At 40.9% G+C, this 18,529-nt stretch overlaps 1 protein-coding gene across 1 annotated transcript; it reads right to left on the bottom strand.

Annotated features, from left to right (window-relative positions):
- Nucleotides 1-2,263: 2,263 nt before the first annotated feature.
- LOC311498407 (scaffold protein ILK) lies at nt 2,264-17,373 on the bottom strand. Its single transcript, XM_084558978.1, has 13 exons — nt 17,290-17,373; nt 15,929-16,173; nt 8,429-8,594; nt 7,465-7,560; nt 7,275-7,371; nt 7,090-7,173; nt 6,779-6,864; nt 6,577-6,686; nt 6,238-6,365; nt 5,918-6,039; nt 5,728-5,827; nt 3,726-3,856; nt 2,264-3,612 (listed from the first exon to the last, which is right to left on the bottom strand). Exons 2-13 carry the CDS (start codon nt 16,015-16,017, stop codon nt 3,463-3,465), a joined length of 1,359 nt encoding a protein of 452 aa, XP_084415104.1. The 5' UTR covers nt 16,018-16,173; nt 17,290-17,373; the 3' UTR covers nt 2,264-3,462.
- Nucleotides 17,374-18,529: the final 1,156 nt, after the last annotated feature.

The following is an 18,529-nucleotide window of genomic DNA, read 5'->3' as shown; positions in this document are numbered from 1 at the left end:
GTGCCAGTATCTGCCTTTTCAATTCAAGTTTAGGTTTTCATTGCTTGGCCCCATAAATATACAATACGTAGGTATTTATATATAAATACAGCGGCTTGCAAAAGTATTCATACCCTTTGAACTTTTCCACATTTTGTCACATTACGACCAATTTTATGTGAAACACCAACACAATGCGGCACACAATTGTGAAGTACAAAGAAAATTATACATGATTTTATTTATTTTTTACAAATAAAAAAACTGAAAAGTGCGGTGTGCAAAAGTATTCAGCCCCCTTTTCTCTGAGTGCAACCAATTGCCTTCAGAAGTCACCTGATGATTGCTGAATGATCGAATGTTGACCTAATGACTAAATAGAGTCCACCTGCGTGTAATCTAATCTCAGTACAAACACAGTTGTTCTGTGACGGCCTCAGAGGTTTGTTAAGAGAATATTGGGGAGAAAACAGCATCATGAAGTCCAAGGAACACACCAGACAGGTCAGGGATAAAGTTGCGGAGAAGTTTAAAGCAGGGTTAGGCTATAAAAAAGGTTTCCCAAGCTTTGAACATCTCACAGAGCACTTTTCAATCCATCATCCGGAAATGGAAAGACTATGGCACAACTGCAAACCTACCAAGACACAGCTGTCCACCTAAACTTACAGGCTGAACAAGGAGAGCATTGATCAGAGATGCAGCCAAGAGGCCCATGGTGACTCTGGACGAACTGCAGAGGTCCACAGCTCAGGTGGGGGAATCTGTCCACAGGACACCTGTTGGTCGTGCACTGCACAAATCTGGCCCTTACGGAAGAGCGGCAAGAAGAAAGCCATTGTTAAAAGAAAACCACAAGAAGTGCCGTTTGATGTTTGCCAAAAGCTATGTGGGGGACACAGCAAACATCTGGAAGAAGGTGCTCTGGTCAGATGAGCCCAAAATTGAACTTTTTGGCCTAAATGCAAAACGTTATGTGTGCCGGAAAACTAACACTGCACATCACTCTGAACACACCATCCCCCCTGTCAAACATGGTGGTGGCAGCATCATGTTCTGGGGGTGCTTCTCTTCGGCAGGGACAGGGAAGAGTCAGAGCTGATGAGAAGATGGATGGAGCCAAATACAGGGGAATCTTGGAAGAAAACCTGCTGGAGTCTGCAAAATACTTGAGAGTGGCGCGGAGGTTCACCTTTCAGGAGGACAACGACCCTAAACATAAAGCCAGGGCAACAATGGAATGGTTTAAAACAAAACATATTCAGGTGTTGGAATGGCCCAGTCAAAGTCCAGATCCAAGTCCAATCGAGAATCTGTAGCAAAATCTGAAAACAGCCGTTCACAAACGCTCTCCATCTCCATGAGCTGACTGAGGTGTTTTGCAAAGAAGAATGGGCAAAATTTGCAATACCCTCAGCCCAATACTTTTGTAAGCCACTGTATATTGAGCAGCTATTTCATGTGTGTCATCAAGAAAAAATAATTTGCCTCTGCCCTTCATAGAGTCTGACTTAGTGACAAACTGACATTTATGAGTGAAGATGTGTTTTAGAAGTGCAAAATCAATTTGCTTCATTTGATCTAATTTAAATATAAATAAACAGCGACTTGTCAATTGACTTTGTTGAAGCTGACAGGTGGAAATTTGTTTAGGAAAACTGCATTCAGCCATTTATAAGGCAATTGGTTTTATTTATTAACTATTTGTAAAGACTGATGGAAATTAATAACCAAATTACTTCACAAAAAGTAGAATTAAAGTAGATTTAATTTGAACGCACCAGTGTATCAAACGTCTGTCTCAGATTAAATAAGTATTGTAAGTATAATAATAAATATATAACAAATAAGTATTTACAAGAGTTACATAAAGTCACTTGTAATAAAATATAAATGGTGGAAATTCATGAAATATTAAGCAATGATGACAAAAATATATAAACTAGGACATTATATCTTAAATTTAACAAGGGTACCGTAAGATTCAACAATCTGTGCTCTACTGTTTCAGCATATGAACTGTAATAAAGTTAAACTTAATGTTTTTGATTAGATGTTATATTTAATTCACACCTCTAAAAAATGTCTATCTGACATATAAAGGCATAATGAGCTTCTTCTATTATATTAATATTATTGTTTGCACCTTAACTGTTTTACGGTAATTTGTCTATTCTGTTCCACACAAGGTAAAAATGAGCCGTTACTGTAAACGTCTGCAGCCTGATACTGATCCCCAACAACAAATGCACTCACTCAACTCGTCCATATGTTTCATTTTTAATATATTTATATATAAATACATACATTTGTATAAGTCATTCTTGATTTTGGCTTCAACCTGTGATTCGGCACAAACAAGCAAGCTGGTGGAGGCACAGAACGGATGCAGGTAGAGGAAACAACCTATGACATTGATATAAAGTCAGAAGCAATCCAGAGGACCACATAAAAAAAAAATAAAGAGTTTGCAGGATGTTACGTCCGCCCCCTTTACGTCCCAGTCGAATTGTGTTGGCAGCAGCTTCTGATGTAACCATAAAATCTGGAGCGGGCCTCTCTCAACAACTCATTTTAATGATCCAAGAATAAAAAGGCAGTGTGGTTGGTTGGTTGGTTGGTTGGAGTGTTCATTCCTGACACTACAAGCGAAAACAAGGCGTTACACGTTGGAGATTTCTAGTATTCAACATGAAAATAACACTTGAGTTAAGCGCAAACACTTTTACACATCTTGACAGAGACTCTTTGTTCAACAGTAGAACTATCAGAACAAAAACAATATTACAAAACAAACTGAATGTACACATTCGAGTTACACGGTTGATTATATTAAAATAATTAACAAGAATCAATGCATTTTGACTGTAATATTTTCACTTGCTGCACAAGAAAAAGAAAAAAATATGTTTTAAACAGTACAAGATCAGAGTCAGGGACCAAAGCTGAATGTAGGCCATCTTCACCACCACACATTCATTTAAAAGTCTGTTTATTTTCTGTAATTAAATGCTTAGGTTCAGTCATGCTTGCCCAGTTTCATTGTTTGTCACACAACAAACAGAAACCTTTCCCCACAAGACAGGCTATGGGTTAATCTTTTTATTATGAGCCATCATTATAAGGAGTTTCTGTTACCAGCAGACTGTCATGCTGACCTCCACAGGTTATTCAGTCACATGATTACAGTTTAGAGGATGAACAGTAAATACTAAGCTCCTTTGGAGACAGTATCAGCAGATCAGGGACAGAGGCAGTAATAAAAACGTGATATCACATTGGAGAAAAAAAGAAAATATAAAATAATTAAATGCTGTTGGACTCATCGCAGAAGCGGAAGCTGCAGTGACACACCGAATGCAGCGGTAGAGTAAGAGTTTAAGGCAATACTGGTAAGCACCACACCACCGTATCATATCTATCAAATCAAGGGGGTGAGATATCCGGGTTGGTTCGATGACGGAGGGGCAACGGGAGGGGTTTTCACTTGTCCTGCATTTTTTCCAAAATTGGCACGATCATGTCAAATTTGGGCCTCTTTGCCGGGTCTTCATTCATGCATATCTTCATGAGCTTGCAAATGTGTGGGGAGATGCCAGGGGGGATAGTTGGCCTCAAGCCCTCCAGGGCAATCTAAAATCCAAAACAGACAGCCATTACTAAATTAATTAAACCATAACTGTGGGACTTGCCTGCAAGCTATTGACATTCAGCTGGTGATCTAATAAGCAAACCGTCCTTCTTACCTTCATCCCGATCTCCATGTTGGACAGGTCAGCAAACGGCACTTCTCTGGTCACTAGCTCCCAAAGCAGGATAGCAAAGCTCCACATGTCTGCTGACCGACGGTTGATCTCTTCTGGCTTCTTCTGCAGAGCTGGGCACCGCGGAGAGCAACAAGTCAAGGTCACACAGTGAACTATACAACACGCACTGCTTCAAAAAAACGTTTAATTGCTTGTTCAGTTAGGAGAGATCATTTGGACGTAAAGAGCAAAATTTATCCAAGTAACAAGAGCTTGTAAAAATAAATATTTTGGCAGTTAGACTCTAAGGAGAAGCAGACTGAGCCAAGACCCAGATGAAGTTAGTACACTGGAACAGGAAAGCCCCCAGGTCTAGATGCTGGTGGAGAGGCTGAGAGAAGAAATGAGTGTTGAGTTACAAGTACAAGTATACAACTTAGATATGCAAAGATAAAGAAGTGCAGAAATCCTATATTAATGTATTTTATTTAAATAAATTTAGCCATTACTGGAGATGAAGTCCTGTTCAGATTCTATCTCTATCCATCTCAGTTTAGTTTATTTCTGCTGCTTATTCACTTTCCTACAATGTCAAAATCACGTCATTGTTAATTTCAACATCACTTCTCTGGTCCAATGATCTGTCTCAGCTAAACATTCTCAAGTTTTTTTAAATTCACTGCAGTCTGTCATGCAACCAGCTGTCCAGATCATCTCAACTGAAGTGTCTATCAGCCTATCTGCTCTACCAGCAGCAGCATCTAGTAGACTCGGGCGTATCCTGTCTTCATCTGCTACCATCTCCTGGTTCTCTGCTCCATGGTGTTGCTTCTCACAAGCTCTTGTTAGCTCCTCACCTTCAAATGATCTCTCCTTATTGAAATATATCATGTGTAGTCGAACATTTAAACATCTGTTTTATGTAGATCACAATTAACCATAAGCCACACACAAACATTTCTCTGATATCACAATGTGATAAACTCTGTACGACTGAAGTACTCTAAGAAGTGCCTGACAAACACGCCACCCACAATAAAGTCCTGTGATGCTTTTTTGTCTGCGATGTAGCGGCTGTATCGCGCGTTGCTACGGAAACCACATTTCACAACGGAGATGAGGAGAATGAATGCCATATGCTGTGGTTCGCGTAAGAAACACAGCCAGCAACGTTAGAGAGAGAGAACAGAAACAGAGGACCTGGGGTCGTTTCTGCTTTCTCAAAAAAAGTCAGTAAAAGAAGACAAATGCAAACAGGACACATTTACTTCTACAGAACAAGTGTACTAAGCTTTGTGTTTAGGCACCATGATGTAATTAGCTGATAATCAGTTAACCAGATTGGGCTGTAATCCCTACGTAGGTGTCTGTGCTAAATCTCAATATACAGCACAAGCTAATGTAAATAACATGTGTCCAAATGAAATCTGTCCCTCGTTTTCTTGCAGCATATGCATCAAAACCCAAAGCCATTATTCAGGAATCTTAAAGGACAAGCAGATTCTTTTGTTTGAATATAAACTGTACCCAGGATTAAAATAAACTCCATGTTTTATTTAACCGTACACACATGCTCCTTCCATCTGTTATGTGGTGTTAATGTCACCTGTGTACATTTGCGCCGTATCAACAGCAACCCTCTGTGTGCTCCTCTCAATTTCATGGTCCGCAACACAACATACATAAACCGTATGGATGTTGTTTCTATGGTAACTGGTGGCGACTCTTGCATCCCATGCTCCGCACACACTGCTCTGTAAATCCCTTTTCAGTGGATTATCGTTACTGTTTGCATCTGTGCTGCAAGGCCCCTTTGGTTATTTTCACATTCTTTAATCAGTTTACAACCTGCTCGGCCTTCGCTGTATCTCGAGGGGAAATCTCGGCTGCAGATTAGATTTGGCTCAGAGGCCGTGTAGTGTTCCCCGCATCCATCATTCATGCTGGAGCTTGTGTGGCTTCAGCTGTCTGCTTAGATCTGTGCTGTATGAGTGATGCCTACCCTCGGGGGCTACCCATGCAGGCGAGTACATCCTGCCCGGACACTGGAAGGAGAACTTGACGTCCGCCATGCTGATCCTCGCCGTCATGTCTTCATCGATCTGCGGAAACAAGATCATTGACGGTAACGCCGAAGTGTAAAGGACAACACTTTGAATTAGGCAACATAAAGAAGCTCAAGTTCTTCTTACCACGACACTCTTGCTGTTGAGATAATGGCGAGGGATCATGGGTTCAAGTGTGTGTAAGAAGGCCATTCCACAAGCGATGTCAAGAGCAAATTTGACCGCCTGCATCTGGTCAACCACGAAGTCTGACAGCGGGATGAGGAACGAGTAATAACAGCTTTAATTCACTCTCGCTTCTCACCACAAAACAGGATGACAGTGAAATTGCCGCCGTATAAAAAAAGTGACGGTAACATAATGACAAATGCTTAAATCACAAATCCCAGCAAGCCACCAAAGTCAGTGACAAGTGCGGACTTTGCGACCAGAGTAGGGATACTCACTGGTGCCTTCATGCAGCACGTTGTAGAGGGAGCCATAAGGCATCCAGTGTGTGATGATGATGGGGTGAGGGGCGGGAGGAGACTGACATGCTCCCAACATGGGTAGGACATTCGGGTGGGAAAATATCCTGGGATGAAGCCCATGAGGGAAGGACAGGGAAGGACAGAGAAACAGACAGACAGACAAAAAAAGACACAAACCCAGAGAGGATTTGACATAAACAGACGACTCGTGTGAGATGCAACTCCCCCGAAATAAATAATACATAATGCAAACAGACAAATGAGGGACCACAACAGCAGAAAGGACAGAGAGGAAGTCAGCAAATTAATACTAACCTGAGTTTGGGATACTCCTCGTTGAAGTCTCTGCTTTTCCTAGTGGTCCAGTCACGAACTTTCAGCACCTTAACAACAATTTCATTTCCTTGCCAGCGCCCTTGCCACAACTACGGATGAGAAATAAACACAGAAATTATAAAAAAATCCATGAATAGCATTAATATAAAGCACAATCATATAGAATAAAAATATAAAGTACCTCTCCAGACTGGTTTTCATTTATTTTAGTGATCAAGGAAAGCTGTTTGAAGTCAATGCCTGCATGTTTGTTCAAAGTGCCATTACCTAAAAGGACAAGACGGAGGCAAACGTAAGCGGAAAGTTAAAGCTCAGACAAAACTCCCATTGTTAAATTCAGACCATGCAGAGGAAAAAGCAGTGAAAGTTTAACTTCATAACACTTAGTTAGGAGGAATGCATGGAACATTTTTTCTTTTCATGCAATTTCCCCTTTCATACGGATGGAAACTGGTCAACTGCTTAATAGTTTTATGTGTTGCTGAGACTCACGAGGTCTTGTTCTGGTGGTGCCTTTCCAGAACGTGTCCTTGAAGGGAATTTTAGTCAAGCTCTGTCCCATTTTCTCAGCTTTTTCTGGACGGGAGAAATTAGAGATTATTAACACCAAACAGCAAGATGTACAACCGATATTAAAACCCATATAAAATTGAGGAAATGACCAGTTTAACAGGCACCTCTGAGGAGTTCACGCAGGTGAGGTTTGGCTTTGTCCAAAGGAGTTTCCCCATATTTGTTACAGATGCTCACCTGAGCCCCATTAGTCACAAGGTCCTGAGGAATAAAAAAGAAAGAAAGGAAATGTTGTCAGCAACTTTTTTAATAAAAAATAAAAACAGCTTTACCGCCACCAGGGGGCGCACTGACCTCAGCCACTTGCTCTTGGCCCCAGAAGCAGGCATAATGCAGTGGTGTGTTCCCGTGTTCATTGGCTGCATTCGTGTCTGCTTTGCACTGGATCAGCTATCAAAAAACAAAGAAACAAAGGATTATATGCAAAGTAGGGCAGGTCAAAGTGTTGTTTGGGATGTACACAGAGATGAGTGTTAATGCTGACAAGAAAGAAAATGTGGAGGGTTGTATCGTGTGTAGACACATACCAGAGGTATTGAGACATGCCTAATATTAAACTCAATAGTTGCCTGGCAGCTATTTTAAATCGGACACCCTGCAGCAGAAGCCTCGCGTTATGACAAGAGGGCTATCTTTATATTTCTTTTATGGACAATCTGTCATACCTTTCAATATATAAATTAGCTTAACAGGTGATCTTGTGTTCCTCTCTTTGAGAAACCTGAACTGCTTCACAGATCTGTACACCAGCTGATTAAAGACATGTTTTATATGCTGCACAGGAGCCCCAGTTGACTACTGGTTGTGCACATGTAGTATCTAGAGATAGATAATTACTTATTTTGGAGACAAATAAACTCAGAACAATAATCGTTCTTCTTTAAACCAATGTGGTAGCAAGCAGATTTTGTAATCATACTTTAGTTGCCGATGAAGGAACTGCAAGAACAGACAAGACCTTTTTAATATTGCTGTACCTATGACTTCATGTTATGTTTCACAATATCCTGTGTTTGCGAAGCAAACCCACAGCGATAAACCATCACAATGACATCTAAGCACCTGGTGTCAGCCTAAAGCTTTGATACCATGACACCTTTAGCACTGTGCAAAAAATAAGACCTTTATAATATCTGAGAGTCTATAACTAGATGATCGCTAGAGTGTCAGAGAGCATCGGTTTTACTGTTGATAAACAGGAACACAGGAAGAAACTTTTTACACCGTCACCGTGCCGACGTGTTTACATGAACCCCACCTTTCCCACGATGTCACGATGTCCGTGGCTGGAAGCCAGGTGCAGCGGCGTGTCATCTCCCCGGTTCATGACGTTAATGCGAGCTCCTCTCATGATGAGCATGTCCACCACGCTGGAGCGACCCTCCCTGCACGCCCAGTGGAGAGGGCTGAAGCCGTGGTCGTCCCTGCAAGGACAGAGGAGTATTCACATTTAGCTTGCATGAAAACATTCAGCCCAGCAAGGACTGAAGTTCAGGGAAACTGCACCTACCTAAGTTTACGATGTAAATATTGCCAAACCGATGCCAAACTCTTTGGCATCGGGCCGAGACTCGAGTTGTCTTTTTGCTTTGACAATAACAATATCACAAAGTATAAGCCAAAGAGAACACCATTAATGCGGTAAAAGATTTGTCCATTAAGCCATTATCTGTCACTAAACTAAAGACAGTTCAATTGTGAAAAGGACACGAAAGCCTGAGCTTGTTTGTCAGAAATGTGTGAATTCTTTAAACAGACACCCGGTAATTTGCGCGATTCCCAAAAATGAATCTGCCCACCACTGCAGCCACTATGTGTGAGCATCTGAACAGAGAAGATCTAGAGAAGGCTTTCTGAAATCAAAACAACAAGACGTCAGAGTCAGACTATTTTGTTGGAAGGTGGTCAGCGCCTGAGAATAGCCGTTGTGTACTCATAACCTACTTATCAGTATCAGTAGTTATCAGTAAACTAAAGGACATAGGTTTCCATTAATATCATGCTCTAAGCTGGTGTACGCTGCCTTGTGCAGGTAAATAATACAGCTGCATGTCCAGTTACAACGAGCACAAATTGTATCAACACTATATATGTTGATTAATGACAGAATATAGTGAACAACACGCTTCTTAAGGAGGTCCAACCTGAATAAATCTTAACTTTCGTTTAATATCACTACTATCATCAGGTACAAGGTAATTTATTGGTTTATTGAATACACTGCAATTATTGGCAACTGTGTGCGTCTTCGGGCAATGAAGTGCTACGAAGCGAAGCTGTGCATAATGAGGAATTTGTTCATTTGTTACTTCTGTTATGACAGTAAAAAAAAAAAAAAAGGAAGTCGATGAGAAGCAGACCGAGACAGCCGCTAATCGACGGCTGGCACTCATCATTCCTGCGAGTCCGGGGGACACTGGCAGGGACACATGTAGGACGACGGCCTCGATTACGTGACAGAGAGAGTGATGGAGTACCTCCTCCGAGAAAAAGATAAAGGCTGAGAGATTAAGACACAGGAAGAGAAAGCTGAGTGACAGGGAGTTAAAAAAAAAAAAAAAAACCCCAGTGAGACTTCCTTCAGAGGTGTTGCACACACATAATGGAGTGTGTCATTACTTTTTTCTCTTGTGTCTCTGCCTGGTCATGGTCACGTCCTCTTTTCTAAAGAAGTTCCATCCCTCCCTTTGCAGAGTCACTTCCACCAAAACAGCTGGACTCGAGATATATTCAAGTTTTCCCACTGCATGTGAGCCTCACTGTTTTACACCAACAATCCTCCTCTTAATAAAGTTGAGCACTTGTTCCGAAATTATGAGTGGGCAGACAGCATAATAATAGGAGCCGAGAACTGAGGGAGTATTATTAATCTGCAGGAATTTGAACCCTCTGCCCCCCACCCCCCCCCCCAACTCCATCAATTCACACATCTTTCACAGCCATCGAGAGCCCCACAGAGACCCTCAGTCCGACAACACACATCTATCTGTGCGACCAACCGTCGTCATAACGGCTCTGCTCAGAGTGCAATTTCCTCTCAGACCAAAAGGCCAAATCCTAAAAACTAATTAGCCTAAGTTTACGAGAGACAGGCTCCCCACGGACTCACTTCTAGGGTTTTACTGGCTCTCGCTGCTAAGCTTGAGTCGGTTCGAGGGAAGCGGCTATGACGATAATGGCTTTATTATTTAAAAGCAAACACGGCAAACAGAATCGCCATCCTGCTCCGTAGGATGTCAGGCTCACAGTTTGCCGAAGAGACAATCAGCAAAATGAATCTCCAAGTATTTTGATAGCTGATCGATCATTTAAACACAGCTGAAGAACTTTTGTCTCCCCAAAATGTGCACTCTTCCCAAAGTTACAAAGCTATGTGTGAAAAACAAGTGATGGTGTCGCCTGACGAAGTAGTTATTTATGCCAAAATTCACCACCTTAAAGTCATTTGCGTTTGTCTGAATCCTTTCTCAGAGCACAGCTTCTTTTTAATTTAAGTATCATAAACTTTTCTTGGATGCTTTCTCAGTTTTCCTGCCACAGTCTCAACCATACTCCTAGCTTCAAGTTGCTGCAGACACCACAATTACAACGTAATCCAGATTTACTTGGTGATGGTAACTTTAATTAGCGCTGTCTGAACTGGTTTGGCTAGTACTAGGGATGATTTTCTGCTTTTCACCGTTTTATTAGTGTTTTGGGTTATAATATAAGACAATCCCACAGTGCGGGATAAAACATTAGGAATTATTTTTTTACTAAGTGGTTAATCGATTATTAAAGTAATCTGCCAAAAAAACACGAAACTAATTATTGGTTACAGGTCTACAAATAGCAGTGTTACGGCTTCTCTTTAAAACTCGCAAAAGCCGCTACTGAGCGGGTCAATACCACGCAGTCAAGAACAAAAGACAGTCGCAGATCCAGCGTCACTTCATCTTGGATGCCATTTATTAATGACCAAAAAAAAACAGGACACTTCAGCGGATTATAGTCCTCGTGTTACAAAAAAAAAAAGGAAAAGAAAAACATTTCTGCAATCTGCCCTTTGCAGTCAAAAAAACTGTCCCGCTTCCCACTTTCACCAGTGTCTGCATTACTTTCCCCGGGTGTCCTAAATCACTTCTCAATCACTGCAGGCGGCAGCTCTGACCCAAAAAAGGAGGGGCAAACAACAATAAACAAAATTCCCAGTCCATAATACATATGCTACAATACCAACAAAATTATGTTCTAATAATTCATTTAAACGTCTGTTTTCAAATAAAGTTATAAATAAATGTATAGATTAACCAAGATTCATTTTGGCCTCAACAAGCAGCAAAGTTAAAAAATTCAGACCTCTTTTAGTGCTTCTGTGTTGCCACAAGCTTACTGTCCAAAACCATAAAACAATTAAATTAGACACGGTCTGACACATTTTTACTAGAAATAGAAAATGAGCTACTCGTTAATTTTGAAAATCACATACTAACTTACTTACTTTTGCAGAAGCGCTCGGCTTACACAGCAAATGACAGATCAATCTTTCTTGTGTAACTCATTTGTTTAGCAATCAATACCGAGGCCAAGCTGATGCACTTTATCTGAGGTTTTGTTGAAATAACATAATGATGTAATCTTTCTCTCCTACCACAGCACATAATTCACATAATTATTTATTCAAAAACAAACATAAAAATGCTCCAATCCTCATAAAACTTTTAAAAAAATGTACTTGTCGAGCAGCGAGGCTCAGCCCTCTTGTGTATGTGTGTATTTCTATCTAGTGCACTTAATATAGGATGGATTTTCCCTTCATCCACCAAACCCAGAGGCCCTTGAGTGCCAGGGTTTTCTCCGGCTCCCCCCCACCCAACTGCACTGACTGTGGTAATTTATTTCAGGCACTTCCACCTGCCAGCAGAGCTCAGCTTGGCAGACTGAAGAGCCAGAGGAAGAGCCCTGTCTGCATCCTGTGTGTGTCTGCACCGACATCCCAACCAGGTCGAATAACAGGCCTCGGCAGAGGGAAAACAAATTCGCAAGAAACATCTAACCAGCAGAATAAACAAATCATCCTTCACTCTGACATGTAATGACAACTTAATAGGTGCAGAACCTGCAGGACATGAGGAAACAGCTGCTACATTCAACGTCAGTCTCTATGCGGTCAACATTTTGTTCACGAACAAATAAGAAAATGACTTTAATTCACTACTTGACGAGACGGTCATATAAAGCTCTTTTGAAATAGCTAGTCCAGACAATGGATATAGACTAAACAGGGACTGATTTAGGATTGCAGCTGGAGGCCGTGACACACAAAGTCGCTGGTGCCAGGCCGTCGATGGGCGCCATAGTTTGTCCCACATCCTTGGCAGCAGTTGGACTCCTGTCTGCAGCTTTTCAGCCAATTCAGCGTGAATCAGTGGCAAAATGCATTGGTCCGACAACTCCCTGACTAGCTGCTCAGCTTGGCGAACCACAGCAGAAGTGACGAAAGTTCGATGTGCACACACAAAATAATCTTAGACCAACTTATGAGCAGATCCAGGAGAGGTCTGCTCTGTACGATAGCTCTTCTAAGCTACCTAGCCTCCAAGCTAATAGTAGCTCTTCCTCTTTCCCCCTTTGAATGACAAACAAAGACACCTGCCAGCTGCTGGTAGGAACAGTTATTTCCTATCATGCAGATACAGATCGTATGTGACAGCTGGCGGATGGATATAGTCTTTCAGGTGTGTTCAAGTGCAACTTTTTAGTCCCGACACAGGCAGCATGAGGCAACATCACAGTCGGATTTTGCGATGTTGATTTGTCTGCGACTTCAGCAAGCAATCACATTATAATATAATACGATTCTTAATTAAATGTCTGATCTCTTAAATAAAAGACAACAAATGTGGGGGAATGGCAGCTCAAGATCAAAATCTTATCCAGTCTTCTGATCAACCAACCAAAAGTTTGTAAAGTCACACCCATCCAATGGCTGGCTTAAAAATGGCTTAATCAGATCCTAGGTCAGTGAAATTATTAGCTTAGCCACAGCGTAGCATGGCTTAACATGGTTTTTGATATAAACTGTTTGCCAACAAACCTGATAACCTACGAGGACGCCGTCACAAAAACGGCTTTGTCTGAATTCATTCCTACCCGCTTGAACAAGCTTCTTGTCAACTGCCAGCATGCAATAGGCTAACAGTGTGTTACTTATAAAAAAATCAGCATTCAATGTGCAAATCTACCTCCTACCCACGCAAAAGCAGTCTCAACCTTAACAACACAGCAGACAGGAACGACCACCAGTGACACGTATGCTGCCCAAAGCTTCTTTTAGATGCCCATTAGAGAAGCTAATCTGAGACAAGGTCATAATTTCACTTTTAAAGGTCTAAGACGACACGAGAGCACAGACGTCGGTCGTCTATAAAGTACAGATGGAGACTTGTAGGAACAAAGGTCGTAATGTATTAAAATATAAAGTGCTTTCATTTTCTGATTCACTTAACGGATTAGTACCAGACATTTTGACACATTTACAGAATTTAAACTTTTCATATACGAGGATTTGCGACTGTTTTTTGTGAAGTACGTGACAAAAAGTGAAACTTTTGGACATTTTAAACTATCATCTCATGTTTTATAGATAATACGATTAGAATATGATTGAGTATTTGAAAAAAATAAAATTACTAAAAGCAGATTAACTCTTAATCAGCTGTAACTTTCACTTAAAATGGGAGCAGTCCCAATTACTACAGAGGCAGTGTTTAAACAAGACCAGAGATGATGACTATACAGCAAATATTTAGGAGAATATGTTTTAAACTTTGCAATTAAGACTTGTAAACTTAGAGGAGGCATTGAGGGGAAATGAGCGGAGCTATCTCATACCACTGGGAGACAAAATACCGGAAACGTATCAGTGGAGGAGGGGAGGGGGTGATGTGTGCCGCTTAACTGTGCATTCCTCTTTTTTTTAAAATCACTATTTGGCCACAAAGATTGTCTGTGTCTCCCAGCCCTGCCCACTACAATATTCTCCTCCCCTCTCTGTCAAATCTGGTAGGTGGTAGATACGCTCCCCTGAGGCCCGAGTGTTGCTCCTTGTAAGGACATTCAGCATTCCACTACTACTCTTTTGTCAGGGGATTATATCAGTGTAAACAAGCCATCATCCAAGACCACGTAAAATATTAGAGGGAGGATCTGATAGCGCGGAGTTAAGTGGAGGTCACCAAAATACAGAAGGAGACGAATGAGAGGCTCTGTTGGGAAAACAGCAGCGTAAATAAGAGCGTTTCACCCAACGGGGAGGGGGGGTGGGGGGGAGAGGATACGTCAACCGGAAAAGGGAACTTGGCGTGTAATCAACTAATGGGCGTGTCACATGTGTGGATGAATGTATTCACACTGGCTCAATGCAATCAGACAGTCTCACAAGAAGACTAATAAAAGGAACAAAATAAGTAAACAGGAAGTCAGGGAAGCTAAACAGCTGAAAGAAAGTCAATACATGTGCTGCTGATCTGAAGTGGGGCTATTTCTTATCATTTAAATAGCTTTTTTTTGTCTGTTATCTTTAAAACAAAATTTCTACAAAAAGACAAACAGACAATAACAGCAACTAACCAGATAAAATGTTTCCTTCAGATAAGTCTGTCCCTCTAAAAGCAACAAAACAGTTTCCTATCAGTTTCATTCAGTTTCGTTCTTAGTGTTATAGACGTTATACAGATTATAACTTGCCAACTATATTTAAATAAAACAAAAAATATATATGGGATAAAGGCTCTTGGGTTTTCACACTAGCGCTGTTTTTTTTTTTTTGAAACTTTGAGAAACAACGCCTTCTGGAAACAAATCAACGTCACAATAAAAAAATATAAAGTTACTGAAACACAACAAAAAAGGGAGCTGCTTCATTAAATGGAGTTCATGCTGTCCTCCTTCTTTGCTCTGAAAACAAATACCGCTACTCCAAATCTAGACTAGAAACATCCAAAGTACAAGATTCGTGGGTGGCCATCAAAACTTCTGCCAAGTTTGTCTTCACAGAGACAGCTGAAGATAGAAGAAGAAGCTGCAACTAATGCCTGACTATAACTATAAATAAACATTTTAAGCACCAAATGTGTCAAATCATAATTACAGAGCATTCTGCACTTCACTGAATCTTGTCCAGTGTTCTTGTTTTATGTCTCCGTGGAGATTTTAATTGTAGCAGCAGCAGCAGCTCTAAGCGTGACTAACTGTACGATCACAGCGCGCTTCCTGTCCAACATCGCGCTTTTGAATTACTCTGCTGGTATTCTCTGGACATAAACATGTGCTAAACAAGGAAATGGGTTCAATTCCAGGCCACAATGTCACTGGGGATTCAAAAGGCGGGCTTCACGGCCACCACCAGAGACTTGGTTAAAGGATGCAACATTTAAAGTAAGCAAAAAGACACTGCATATTTCTTCGAGAGTCAAATTCATGCTGCGGCAAGTCTTGTGCGCATTAATTAAACTGTGACAAATAATCTCTGGCTAAAGACTAAGACAAAAGGGATTGGTTAACCTCTGTTGGTGCTTAGTTTAAAAAGAAAGCTAGCTAATTAAACCACAGTTACTCAACAGGTGATAATTCAGGAGTCTGCCATGCTTACTGCGTTCAGACTGATTTCCTTTTCTATTTTAATTACTGTGGCTAGAAGTGATTTGTAAATCCGTGATGCCATAAACATCACGCTGACAAGAACGCACACAAACATACAAAACAAACTGTGGCTCACCCTTGATTCAGGTCATTCTCTGTATTGTCCAACCACAAGCGCACTGCCACTGCATTGCCCTCCCGGCACTGCGTGAAGATGTCATCCATTTTGGCTGTTTTATTATTCTTCTTCTCCTCCTAAGGTGCACCTCTGGTGGGAGCAGATGCAAAACTAAACTGGGACAGACGAGAGAGGCAGCATCAGTCCCTCATCTGGGACGGCGACGGACACAATCACAGAGGCCCGGGGACGGCCACACAACGCTGAAAGAAAAAGAGGCACAAAAAAGGGGAAGTTGCTCCGTTAGAAGTATTTTTAAGCAGCTTTTTTATCCTGTGGTTTAAATCTCAAATACAAAAAGGGCAGAAACAGTGAAACGCTAGAGTTGAGTAATCTTATCCAACTTAGTAATGCTGGGTGGGTACAGTATGGAGCATTGTGACTCACAGGCAGATAAAACATTCAGTCACATTCACTTCCTTAATATGCAGATGATTGACAAAATATACTAGCAGTTATATTCATATGTAACAGGCAGAGTTTTTCTTATTTGGCACAAAACTAAAGTTGTTTGTGTTATTAACTATTGCTTAGACAAAACAGAGTCTTAATAAACTAAGACCAAATATTTAATCATGAAAATAACCAACAGATAAATGATTGTGTACATTATCTTTGATATTTGCCGCCCTGTTTTAATCATTAAGGTGTGCATCAGTTACACAGACACAGGGCAAGTAGCGTGGATGACTTCTTATTTACACTATATATATATATATATATATATATATATACACTACGACCAAATATTTCTTGCTTAAATACAAAATTTAATTGCAGCACACTACTGAAGACAGGGTTAACAAATGTGGCAGCTAAATAACAGTTTAGACAAATCACAGTCAGCATCAATGAAGGAACAAATATCAAAGGTTGCACTTCAATGCCCATAGCTCTTGTAGTTATTTAGCATAAACACTGCAACAAGCTGGTGTCAAAGTAATGAGTCTACTGTGCATTGCCTTCCCAGCAGCCTGATTAGCTGCACTGCTACCTAGCTAACACAGGGGGGGTGGGGGGAAGGCTCACTAAGATAGCCGTCTCATCCTTCAGAGACTCCTGGCAGCATCGCTCGGATCTTTTCATTACACAAGATAAAACATAAAAGAGGAGTTTAGCTCCTCGTATGTGGAGCATCCTCTGGTTAGCTTGCTAACAGGTTTATGCTAACAGGCTAACCAACTGCCCCTGACACCGAGGGCTGTCTCCGTTTCTCTCATTTGACGCTGACTGACTGATGACTTCCCTAAAAATCACAACTTTACATTGTAAAGCAAGTCAAAGTACAAATTAATTTGAGTCCCATAGGGTGAACCTACCTGGTATATTCGCCTGTTGCGGTGTAATGTAGTTAGAAGAGAAGTTATTATCTCCAGTTAGATTGAATGCGGGGAGACGTCCACACCCTCTGAGACGTACGTAATTACGTACATAGCTGTAGGGAGGGAGCGCCCCGCCCCCTACAGGCGGCAGAGAGAACTGCAACAAAGGAAATATTCACCCCCTCAGGTCATGTTTTTGTTCTCATCTAATAATTACATTTTCTTTATTTATAAAACAACAAAACACAATTTGCAACATAGATCTTAGGCGGTACATCCTGCTAAACGACTGCACGGATGTATTTGGCTGTGCATGACCAGAACAGAGCTGTTTTTAAAGGTGGTGCCACGATATTATGTTTGGTGACTCTCAGTAGAAGTAAGAACAAGATGAGAGGAGGATTTAGATAGATAGATAGATAGATAGATAGATAGATAGGTTTTATTTGTCACATGCACAGTTATACATATTACAATGCACAGTGAAATGTGTTGTTGTACCTGCAGCCAGTAGTAAAAAAAAAAATAAAAGTACTACAGTAAAACAGTAGTTTGCACACAAGGTAAGCAATATAAGTGTAATATACACCGAGAGAAATAAAATAGAATAAAAATATAGACTGTAAGACTCAAGTGTAAATTTAGAGGGGGGGGGGGGTAGTTGTATATGTACATAAATTTACAGTATTTAGCAGCTACATGAATAAATGAATAAAGTGCAGTGATATTTAAGTCCAGTTAAGGCTCAGAGTTGAGCAGGCGGATGGCATGTAGATAGAAACTCTTCTTCAGCCTCTCAGTCTTTGTCCTCAGGCATCGGAAACGCCGGCCTGATGGCAGTAGAGACAAGAGAGAGTGTCCGGGGTGACTGGGCTGTTTCAGGATCTTTGTGGCCCTTAACCTGCAACGTTTGGTGTAAATGTCCTGCAGGTTGGGGAGGGGGGTTCTGATGGTCCGCTCCGCTGAACGGATTTTAAATACAATCAAAAAACAAACATAAAAATTACACAAAGTGAGCATAAAGTGACACATTACAGTTTATTATTTATAGTGTTCTGGTGTGTGATGTAATAATATACTTGTTAGTTTCAGCTATGAACTGAATATGTACAAATTTGGAAATTTGGCTGGAAATCTCTTCTTCCTCCGTGGTTGTATTTTTTATTTATTTTTTGGTTGCTTTATCATTCCAACAATAACATACGAAGTTCATAGCCCTTATAAATTTTAACATCTC

The sequence above is a fragment of the Chelon labrosus genome, assembly GCF_963514085.1.
Source record: "Chelon labrosus genome assembly, chromosome: 13".
Taxonomy (NCBI): domain Eukaryota; kingdom Metazoa; phylum Chordata; class Actinopteri; order Mugiliformes; family Mugilidae; genus Chelon; species Chelon labrosus.
The sequence above is the reverse complement of the archived record's forward strand: the minus strand, read 5'-3'. Positions and strand labels throughout refer to the sequence as shown.

Bases quoted from the DNA above. Each gene is read 5' to 3' on its own strand.
- LOC311498407 (XM_084558978.1), bottom strand. From the start codon at position 16,017: ATGGATGACATCTTCACGCAGTGCCGGGAGGGCAATGCAGTGGCAGTG. The intron at 7,561-8,428 runs GTGGGGTTCATG...GTTTTTTGATAG, and splicing joins ATCGTGACATCGTGGGAAAG to CTGATCCAGTGCAAAGCAGA. The intron at 6,865-7,089 runs GTGAGTCTCAGC...TTGTCCTTTTAG, and splicing joins CACCACCAGAACAAGACCTC to GTAATGGCACTTTGAACAAA.